This window comes from Euphorbia lathyris, chromosome 3 (genome assembly GCF_963576675.1).
Source record: "Euphorbia lathyris chromosome 3, ddEupLath1.1, whole genome shotgun sequence".
NCBI lineage: Eukaryota > Viridiplantae > Streptophyta > Magnoliopsida > Malpighiales > Euphorbiaceae > Euphorbia > Euphorbia lathyris.
The window spans coordinates 101005162-101016423 of record NC_088912.1 but is presented as its reverse complement, the minus strand read 5'-3'; the positions used below and the strand labels follow the sequence as shown (position 1 = coordinate 101016423).

The following is an 11262-nucleotide window of genomic DNA, read 5'->3' as shown; positions in this document are numbered from 1 at the left end:
ACCGGTCAACGCGAAATGTCAGCAATTTGACCTTTTAAAAGTCAAAATTTGATCGGTCAACGCAAAGTCAATGCGTCACAGTCAGCAATTTTGACTTTTATGGAGGTCAAATTACTGACGTGACACGTTAACTTCGCGTTGACTGGTCATAATTACCAGCTTTATACTTTAGTGCGAAGTCACCAAAAGGTTTTGCTTATTTGGTTTAAAAGTTTGTGAATGCGGATTTGAGGTCTCTGTTCCTGTTAATGGCCTTGAAGATAAAACCTGAGCTAAGAAGAAGAGAGTAGACAAGGACAGCTTCGACGATAAGTTCATGCGTCGAAATGGAAGGGAGGTAAGTTTTCTCATTTCTGGAATTTCTTATGATGATCTATTTGCTGTTTGTTTAATTCACTACTTCAAATGCCTTTTCTCCCATGATACTAAGAATAGAGAGGCTTAAAAGTTGCATCCATGAGCCCAGGAAGGAATCATTATTCCAATTAGGGTAGTTGTTTAATTTAGGAAATGGAAAATTTGTGTCTATTAACTGAATATATTGTTATCAAATGGAATTGCTTGCAAAGTGTCCGTGCATATGAAATTTAATTCAATTCTTTAGAAAAGAAGGCATATAATTGAACTGCAATTTACTGGTCTTAATTCTTTGAAATCTACGTTCTCTGTTGAGTCGGGGATGGGGAATGAACCATACACCAATAGGGTGGGGATGGGGATGGAATAGCTCGTCCCTTCCGCAACCCGCCCCATTGACCATAAATATACCACTTTTTTAGCAAACTGAACCCATTTGATACACTAGTGAACTATTGTAGCTAAACTAATGTGGTTTCATACTTTAGACATCTATCATGAATATTTGGCACTTTAAGAGCCCACAAGACAATATAAATTGGGGAGGTTTGCTATTATATGGGGATAGGGTTTGGTATTCTAATGTCCGTTTTGCTATGCTCTTACTTGAAATTTTTCAAGGCCATATAAATTTTGATTAGTAGGGCGGCGAGCCTTGGCGCAACGGTAAACGTTGTTGTCGTGTGACCAAGAGGTCACGGGTTCGAGTCTTAGTAGCGGCCTCTTGCCAAATAAATTGGCAGGGGAAGGCTTGCCCCCAGTACACCCTTGTGGTGGGACCCCTCCCCGGACCCTCGCTCAGTGGGGACGCGTAGTGCGACCGGGCCGCCCTTAGGGGGGAACAGATCTGAATAAGTTGCTTTGTTCTGCTAGTTTTATTAGGGTAAATGACATTAATGACTACTGAATGTTACTCATTTACGTGCGGGAGTTTCTGTTGGCATTTTCGTGTGGGAGTTTGTCAGATATTAATACGAATTGGACATTTAACTACAAACTTAACCTTTTAATTTAATTGGTTTCATGACAATCGGGACTTACAATTCTTTATGCCTAAAAAATGTTATTAGAAATCGGTTAACAACTCCTCTAATTCTTTTATGTGTGTGAATAAGAACGGGTTAACAAGGATCGCGAAGCAATCTACTAATTCCAACTAGGTTGACACCAACAAAAGATTTCCAAAAAAGACACGCAACCAAATTTATTAAAGAAAAAGACGAAAAAGGAATTCGGTACAATCAAATCTAAAGGAAACTAGGGACATGCGCCTAATTGGCAAACCGAAATCTCTGTTCTATTTAAATCTTAATAAACAAAAGAGGAACATAACTCTCGATGAGAACTCCACGAGAAACATAAGTCTTCTACTTCTAAATACACATTTTTCCTTACAAAACACGCTTCCACTTTATTACAAAAATTACAGAAACATAACCCGAAATATAAACCACAAACTTTCGGAAAGCAATTATTTTCGAAACACGAAAACTCTTTAAAATCAAAGTTTCCGCGCAAACAAAAATAAAAAAATTACAATCAATCCTCATATTATTAGTAAGTCACAAAACAAGCCCAATCCAAAATCACCATTAAAATCCAAGTCAATCAAATTCCTTGACCAGTTAAAGTCATCAAGAAATCTTTGTAATCCCCTGAGGTGTCACCTAGAATTGCTTCATCCATAGTATGTTTGAAGATGTTCAAATACTCCGGTCTCATATTCGCCATGTCGATTTCTGCTCGTGCTATAATTGCTCTAGACAATGTGTCTTCATCTGTCCCGAGCCCAATGATAGAACCACCGATCACCTATAACGTTGTCAAAACAGATTGTCGTGTCATAGTTGTTGATAAAAGGTTTTATGAAAGCTAACAAGGTCTAGGCGGATCGATACATGGAACCATGTTTTTCCACCCTTCTGCTGCATCGACGATGGGTGTGGCTCGAATATCCTTCGACAAGGCTCGAGCCATCATCCTTGGTTGTTGACAAATTTTGTAGATAGAAAGTGAGGAAAGTTTTAATGCATAAATGAATGGAAAAAATTAAATTATTATGATTTTCTCTTGTTTAAGGCATGTGCCCTGACTTTCTTTTATATTTAATAAATTGATTACCGGGATTTTTTTAGAGGGGTTTCCTTGGTGCCAACCTAGTTGAGATTAAGAGAGTTTTTTTTTTCACTCTTGGAAACCCGCTTTTACTTAAAAAAAATAAATTGTAATTGCATATATTTGAGTGATGACTAATCGTACAATTAGCTGTGAACATTAAATTCGATTAAAAATTCGTGATATATTTCATATGAGCCTAAAATTACATCTATTTTTCTGTTTAAAAAACATTTTTATAGTTTCTTTATAGTCATAACTGACATACAAAAACTTCGTTTTAATGTAAAACTTTAATTCCATATGCAAGTTATACCACATATTTTTAACCGAATTTAATGTTCAAAACCGACGTTTTGAGCCTAATTTTTTATTATTTCTAACAATCTAGCTCTTCAAATATGGTTCATAATAATTCATGTTTTTGAATATTTATTTCATGAAAAGCAGGGAAACAAAGTATATGATCATAGAATGAAAGGTAAATAATTTATTAGGCCCTATATTTTTTTTATCTAACAAGATATCTGTATTTTAATAATACACTTTTAGTCTTTAATTTTTGTTCTATTCAACAGTTTAGTTCCCTTATAGATACAAATATTTGAGGAATTAAACTATAAAATAAATCAAAAATTATATACTAAACAATGTATTATTTTAATACGATATCTAAATAATGGGTTATGTAAAAATGTAAATAATAATAAATTATCTAATCTCAAGTGAACTAAATCAATCACCTCCGCAAAGTGGGTAGTAGGAGACCCTATGCAAAGAACTGCCACTCTCAATAGAGTTTCCAAATCACCCTTTCCACAATTCTTTAAGTCCTGCAAGAGAAATCAAGAAAATAGGAACTAATTATCGTGTTATAGTCGTATTATATGGATTTATCCACGGATTCGGGTACCTGTTCAGGCCCGGGCTCCTTGGACCGGACTTGAACAAGGAAAGTTGACCTTAGGCTCTCCGGTCAAGGCCTGCTTTATCTATTTTTTAGTGGGCTTGAGATTGATATAAATAGCACAGGCCGATCCATCCAAACCCGTCATATTAATTTAATTAGTGAATTTATACATTTATATATTATGTATTCATTTTTAAGTATAAATTTTACTTTTTATAATTAAAAATTATGTATATTTTTTTAGGTCGACTTATCTAGGATGAGTTTGAGATTTGATTTTTAAGTCCAAGCCTAGCCAGACCCAAGCCTGTCTAAATTAACAGTGGATTGGGCAGGGCTTGGTTGAGTATTTTTACATAAAAGCATGTTAGGTCCGGGCTGAGCGCGGCCTAAACTGGCTTATGGATATGTATATTCCACATAATTATGATTAGGGCTATAAATGAGTCCAGCCGCTCATGAGCGGTTTGATAAAAGCTCGATCATGTTTGGTTCGATTTATAAATGAGACGAGCTGGACCACGGAAAAACTTGGTTTGAAAGCTCGTGAGCAGGCTCAATTATAGGTTCACGAACAAGCTCGATTATAATGTTCATGAACACGCTCGCGAGGAAGCTTGGTTTGATTATTTTTTTAATAGTAGTACTTCTATAAAGATGGAAATGTAAATCAACATAGTTCTATGTAAACTTTGTAGGTTTCAAAACTATATAGTTTCTGTTAAAAAAAATTCAAATTAATATAATTAATGGAAATAATTAAAGGGATGTTCGCGAGCAATATTTATGAGTAGAATTAACAAGATGCTTTCGAGCAGCTCTTAAACATACTGTTGAGCTCGAGCTTGGGCTCTAGCTTGTAAATTTTCTATAAAAACCTGGTTGGCCTGGCCCGAGCCCGGCTAGCCCAGCCCGGGCCCAAGCCCAGTCTAACCCAGTCCGACCCATGGACATGTACATTCTACATGATTATGATATAAATTACACAAAAATGATAATTGCGTCAAACGGGTTATCTCTGTGAATTATGTCGTTGTATCAGAAATTAATTGCCTTAATAGAATAGTAAGATAATTTTCTAAACAAGCTAAGAAGATTTTCCATTACGGACGGAAACCTCCGTCGCTAATTAAGGTTTTTTTTTTGGGTAAATAATTTATTAGTCCCCTAGTTTTTACCTAACACACTGTTTAGTCCTCCTGTTTTGAAAAACACATTTTAAGATCCTTTATCTTTTACCAATATTAACCTTGTGGCCCTTTTATCAATTTTTTTAGATTTTTAACCGAACATATCTTAGCTTTTAGGACAACCGCATTACAATACAAGTTGATCATGCTACCCTGTTATTTTATATATGTCTATTTATGCTAAAATATAACGGTTACAAGTCTAAAAAAACAAGACAAAAGGACTAAAGGGTTAATATTGGCAAAAGTTAGGGATCTTATAATGTGTTTTTTAAAATAGGGAGACTAAACAGTGTGTTAGGTAAAAACTAGGGGACTAATAAATTGTTTACCCTTTTTTTTTTTATGGTAGTGGAAGATGAACCTGGTCAATAGAGGATCCAAACTTCTGCTTGTAAGACTGGAAAGTTGCTCTAAGCTGATACACATTCCTAATGCTGAGGATAAGAATTAGTTCTTCATTGTCTAAATGTTTTCTTTTGATGGCTTTGTGCAATTTCTTTGCCTCTTCCTCAGCTAAATTTGTATTCACAACATCCTTATCATGCCTAAAAGATCTCACCAAACTCAGCAAAACCTGTAAATATCAAATACTAATATTAATTACTGAGTCAACTCATGAATTGGACTAAATATTTGTCCATAAATGAAATATAGAGGGGTTATTTAATATTTCTGAATTTAAAAGTGGTTTGAATTTTCTGTTACTATAATATTATAAAATCCAAATGACCAAAAAAAAGAAATTAGTTAAAGGTTAACTAAATGATGAGGATAGGTGTTTCGGCTAGAGATTAATATAAGATCTATTATAAGATCTATGATTGAGCTTTAACTATAAGCTTGAGCTGTTGGTTATATTGGTTCTATGACATGGTATCAGGTCTTCTTGGTGGGATGAGCCTGTGTTGTTCATGCTGCAAAAATTCATTTGAACTTTTTTCTCCTGAACTTACTGAAAAAGCCAATTGACCCACTGAATTTTTGAATTTGCTGAAAATGAGGTATTAGGTGCAAAAATTCATTTGAACTCTTTTCTTCTGAACTTGACTGAAAAGCCAATTGACCCACTGAATTTTTGAATTTGCTGAAAATGAGGTATTAGGTCATTTCCAATCATACTCCATAATTTATTTTTAGAGTAAAAGTATACACCAATGGTACTCTAAAACCTTTATTTTTAGAGTAAGACTTATGATACTTTATATATAAAGTACCAAAATGTCTTACTCTATGGTTTAATAATTGTTTAAGAATAAAAATATCATTTAATATAATAAATGGTATATAAAATTAATGTAATAATAATAAAATATTATTTATTAATAGAAATAATACTTTTAGAGTTATAAATGAACTAGATGGTTGGAGAAATGTTACCGTGTATCTCTATAATTGAAGATAAAGTAGGAAAAAAATAGAGTATATGGTTGGAAATGACATTAGTAATCTTAATTTATTTAAAGTGACATATTGACCCTCGTGAACTTGTTTAGAGTGATCTTTTGGCTTCTTGAACTTGCTTAAACTGATATACATATCGATTTGCCCAAATCCAATGTTGTTTTACCACATGTACTTATAGAGTTAATCATGTCACTTGAAGCAAGTAGAAAGTTAACAAGATACTTTATAAGTTCAAAGACCAATCCGGATTTTGGATCAAATTCAAGAGACTCGTAATATATCAAACCTTACATATTATCTAGTGAAATTGGCTTACCGTCCGAAGGGGCATAGAAACAACCGAAGTAATAGCTTCTTCAAGAGAACATTCGAAAAGAGAGCAATACGCCTTCCTCACTTCCTGCGAATATCAAAACCGATTATCATGTTATAGGATTTATGTATTTCACATGATATATAAATGACTCTAAAATAATATCATGAGTCATGTTAAGCAGTTTATTTTTGTAATTCGTGTTTTTGTGTTAGAAATTGATAGCGATATCTACCTGTAGATGTTTAGGAGATGATGCACATGCTATCTCAACTATCACTTGAAGTTGTTTAGCTCCTACTCTCCTTTGTTTCAATGCATCATTTGCTAATTTTGCATCCCTTTCTGCGGGATCATATGTCCACCAAATTACTGCTTTCTGCAAAGCATCAAAATCCATAAATTGTTACATATGCATATGGTAATTGATTGACATAAATAAACTGTTAATCCCGAACTAATTAATTCGGTTCAGAGCAGGGGTCAGGATTTGAGATTAGGAAGGTCTAATTTTAGTTCTGCAGTGGAGCGATGAGAAAGGGGCAGATTTCATCGCTGAGGGCACAGTGAACGGAGAAAGGGGGAGGGAGAATTGAAAATAAAGAAAGAAAGAAAGGGTTCAAACTTTAGAAAAGAAGGAGAAGGTCGAAGAGAAAGGGGGCCTAATTTCGACGGAGGCAGCACCCTGCTCAGAGTTTCGTCGGAGCAGGGAGAGCTCCGACCGTCCAAGCATGGGGTTGCCTCCGCCACTGATAGTGGTGTACAACCTTTTGGCAACCTCCCACGAAAGTATACAGCTGGTAATTGTGACTGGTCAACGCACCACATCAGCAATTTGATCTCCTTAAAGCTAAAAGTTGACCGGTCAATGCAAAGTCAACACGCCATTCAGTAATTTTGACTTTTATGGTGTTCACATTACTGACGTGGCGGGTTGACTTTTATGTCTATACACTTTAGTAGGAGGTCATCAAAATGTTGTACAGTTTTGTGTTGTGCAAAATTGAAGGCTGTACACCAAAATGTGAAAAATGACAAAGGTTATACACCACGTATGTAATTTATCCATTAAATAGGCTAAATTTGGACTATAAAAGTAAGATTCAGTCGTTCTGACCAAACTTAGAAAAATTTATCGACTATCATGTATTAAACTGGCTCAATTATGTATTAGATATAAACCCAGTGAGTTAATTAACCACCAAAACCTTAATTTGTCAGAACCTTAATTTATCGCTTATCATGTTTTAAACAAGCTAGATTATGTATTAAATATGAACCTAGTGAGTTAATTAATCACCCGAACTTTAATTTGTCTGAACCTTAATTTATAGACTATCATATAATATGAATTAACTTAAGAGAGAAAAAGTAACTTACTCCAAAATCACCAGAGAGCTTAGCTTGAAGATTGTCAATGAGAGATTCTTTGTAGAGTTTCTCATAAGTCTCTCTTATAACCTTTCTTTGATTTGCTGTTCTGTGTCCTAATATCTTTATAATTGTCTTCTTATCATTCCCTAATCCATAACCAAAAAAACACAATAAGAACCGGAACCGAAACCAAGAACTTGGGGATCGGTAAACAAAAATTTAGTAAGAAACACATATTTTTCGAGATTACGAATCAGACCGAATAATATGTCGCTAATTTGCATATGTTTAGCCCAATTTGTCACAAGTTCTATAAATAAGAAATTCGAGGGAATGCGTTGGAAAATATAATAAGAAAGTTGCAATTGCAGCACCCGATTTGGTCCGGAGTGGGTGATGTAGGACATGAGCAAGGAGCGAATTAACCTAAAGGACGGCGATGAAGGTATGATTGAACTAAATTTCTACATCGGAAATGACGAGAAGGTGACTGAGACTTATTAATAATGTGAATTTTTGATATATAAACACGTTTTAAAACCGTGAGAACAAAGTCTTGGATTAAAACCAAAATGGATAATATTTAAATGGTATTTGACTAGATCATTACGTTTGGTATCACATGACTCTCTATGTATATGTGTTAGTTCGAAGACGAACTAGACGGAAGCTGATGAGCCTATAACGACCCGGTCTATAGCTGAGGTAGAAGGTGAGTAAAGAGATGCCAGAGATAATAATAAGAAAAGCTATTCTTAGGCATTAACTATTGGTTTAATCTTTTAATTCAATTGGTTCTTTTACATGGTACTAGAACTTCTTAAACCATGTGTTCGAGTATTAGAATCTTGACAACTCCATTTATTGATTAAATTCGACCACATGGTAAAATAGACTTGCCTTGTATACGCTTGAAGCCCTGAGGGCATTCAAGTGAGGGGATATGTTAGAGATAATAATAAAAGCTATTATTGGCCCTGAACGATCTGGTTGAACTTTTAGATCTACTGGCTACTTGATAAGAGCGGGATGACGATAGGGCATGGATGAACTGAATACCAAATCGGAAATAGAGATAGTGAAACTTATTAGTAAGGTGATTTCTAATATGTGTAGAGGCGTTTTAAAGCCGTGAGACCTATAAGGTGTTAAATTTTGATCAAAGTGGACAATATGTACATCGTATTGGATCGGGTTGTAAAAGTCAGACCCTCCAAGGTAGAGGACCACCTGGAACTACCCCTCCCCGAGTGCATTCACGTGAGGGAATGTGTTAGATATAATAATAAAAACTATTATTGACTCTTAACTAAATTAATTTCTAATATATGTATGGACATTTTAAAGCCGTGATGTCTAATATGTTGGTTTTGAAGACAATATCTACACGTTATTGGACCAGGTTATTAAAGTCACCTCCAAAATAGAGGACCACTTGGAACTACCCCTCCTCGAGTGCATTCACGTGAGAGAATGTATTAAAGATAATAATAAAATCTATTATTGGCTCAACTTAAACTTTTAGTTCAACTGACTCTGTTCCAAAGAGAGGGCGATAGAGTATAAATGAACCGAATCCCAAATCGGAAATGAAAAAATAGTGACAATTTCTAATACATGTAGAAGTGTTTTAAAACCGTGAACCTAGGATATTGGATTTTGGTGGGTAATTTACATACGTGGTGTACAACCTTTATCATTTTTCACAGTTTGGTGTATAACCTTTAATTTTACACATAAAACTATATAACCTTTTGGTGAGTACAACAGGTAATTATGACCTGTCAACGCGAAGTCAACGCGCCATTCAGCAATTTTGACTACACTTCGCATTGACTGGTCAATTTTTTATTTTAGGGAGGTCAAATTTTTGACGTGACAGTTGATCGGTCACAATTATCAGTTGTACACTTTAATAAGACGTCACCAAAAGATTAGATTTTTATGCAAAATTGAAGGTTGTATACCAAATTATGAAATAGGGCAAAAGTTGTACACCACGTATGTAATTTACCCGGATTTTGAATATCTACGTGTAGAGGACCCCTACCCGAGTGAATTCCCGTGGCCGGAGTACAACAGGTGAATACCGGCGGCGAGAGTGCAAGGAATCTTGTGCACCTCCTTGCTCTGCCTTTGATAGTAAGAATATATGATTATCAACCCATTCAAGATAATAATTTGAAAATTATCTCATACAACTAAAGATTTAAACTTTGCAAAAGGCAAAATCAGAAAAAAGAAAATCAAGAAATTCAAAGAACCAAAAAGCATAAAATTTTTTTAATTACACTGGTTACACGAATTTGCAGATTGGTACCTTTGATATTTTTCTTTACAAGAATTGTGCATTTTTTTTATTTTACCAAATTTGACCGATAATGATCTCAAAATGAAAATTTTCAAAAATTAAAATTGTTTAGTATCATATTTACTATGTAATTACATTTCTTATTTTTCAAAATCATCATTTTTTTAGTTTTTTCTCTCTAAAAAATTAACTTTCTCTCTTCGAAAAAAACAAAATCTAAATGACTTAAAACCTCAAAAGTCAATTAAAGTTGTTTAAAATATCATTTGATTCTTGAATTTTTCTATTTCGAGGTCGTTATCAGCCAAATTCTGAATTTTACAAATCACGGAATTGCGTTTGCAAAAAAAAAAAAAAAAAAAAGACAACAAGTATCAATCTGCAAATCCGCGAAACCAGAGGACATCTATATGTAATTAACCAAAAAAAAAGAGAGACAGAGACAGACCTTGGATAGCTTTTCTGAGACTCTCACAGTCCCAAGTTGTAGGAGGAACAACATCAGGTAATATGATTGCAGACATTTTCTTTTTCTCCCAAGATTCTTCTTTTTTTTTTCTCGGGAAACAAACACTACCTTAATTGAGAAATTCAGAGAAAATTAGACTGTCTGTAAAATGAAAAACAGTAATTTGGGAAAAGTGTGAGACAAATTCTACCTACTGTTTTTTTCACCTCTGTTGCTGTTCTGTTTGAAGTAAAGATTTGAACTCTTGAATTCAGGAATTGGGAGATATCTTTCAATCGGACATCACTACCCCTATCCTCTTGAATTCAACTGCCAGGCAGTCGTCCATATATATAGGCTAACAACCAGAAAAACTCAAAAATAAAATTGAGGGCAATTTCGGTATATTCAAGAACTTTCTATCTTACACGTGGAATCCAAATTTTAAGTCTAGGATTTTACATCCTAGACTTTTTAGATGATCTACTGTAGATGGAGATAATGAATAAATTTAGCTATACTATTACTTGAGAATAGTAGAATTAGAGCACGTTTAGTTTACGTGCGGTTTAATGTTATTTGTTGTTAGAAAAAATTGTTTTTCAAAAAATAGAATGTTTTTGTAAAAAACTATTTTTTAGTTATAAAAGACAAATATGTGATCTAACAAAACATCTAAAACTCTTACATTTAGAGTGAAAGGGTAAAAATGAGGAGAAAATGAAGTAGCCAAACACCCCCTTAGCCTTTATATATAAAACAGTGTAATTTTAAGCCCAGCGTTTAATTGATGGTGCAATTTTAAGCTTGATTAAAGGGAGTTTTTTTGGGTAAATT

The 11262-nt window shown here is 34.2% G+C and overlaps 1 protein-coding gene across 5 annotated transcripts; it reads right to left on the bottom strand.

The window, feature by feature from the left end:
* Positions 1 to 1632: 1632 nt before the first annotated feature.
* On the bottom strand, positions 1633 to 10789 carry LOC136224062 (annexin D3-like). 5 transcript variants are annotated; one of them, XM_066012292.1, is made up of 9 exons: positions 10641 to 10789; positions 10426 to 10554; positions 9717 to 9800; positions 7673 to 7812; positions 6528 to 6671; positions 6296 to 6379; positions 4937 to 5149; positions 3216 to 3305; positions 1633 to 2169 (listed from the first exon to the last, which is right to left on the bottom strand). In XM_066012292.1, exons 2-9 carry the CDS (start codon positions 10499 to 10501, stop codon positions 1966 to 1968), a joined length of 1035 nt encoding a protein of 344 aa, XP_065868364.1. In that variant the 5' UTR covers positions 10502 to 10554; positions 10641 to 10789; the 3' UTR covers positions 1633 to 1965. The 5 variants fall into 5 exon arrangements, with proteins under 5 accessions (XP_065868364.1, XP_065868363.1, XP_065868365.1 ...); XM_066012291.1 differs by having other exon boundaries at positions 10637 to 10765; XM_066012293.1 differs by having other exon boundaries at positions 10653 to 10749.
* Between the last annotated feature and the right edge of the window lie 473 nt (positions 10790 to 11262).

Excerpts from the sequence above, each read along its gene's own strand:
- LOC136224062 (XM_066012292.1), bottom strand. The coding sequence starts at position 10,501 with ATGTCTGCAATCATATTACCTGATGTTGTTCCTCCTACAACTTGGGAC. Across the intron at positions 9,801-10,425 it reads TCTCAGAAAAGCTATCCAAG|GCAGAGCAAGGAGGTGCACA; the intron begins GTCTGTCTCTGT and ends TTACTATCAAAG. Across the intron at positions 5,150-6,295 it reads TTTCTATGCCCCTTCGGACG|GTTTTGCTGAGTTTGGTGAG; the intron begins GTAAGCCAATTT and ends TGATATTTACAG.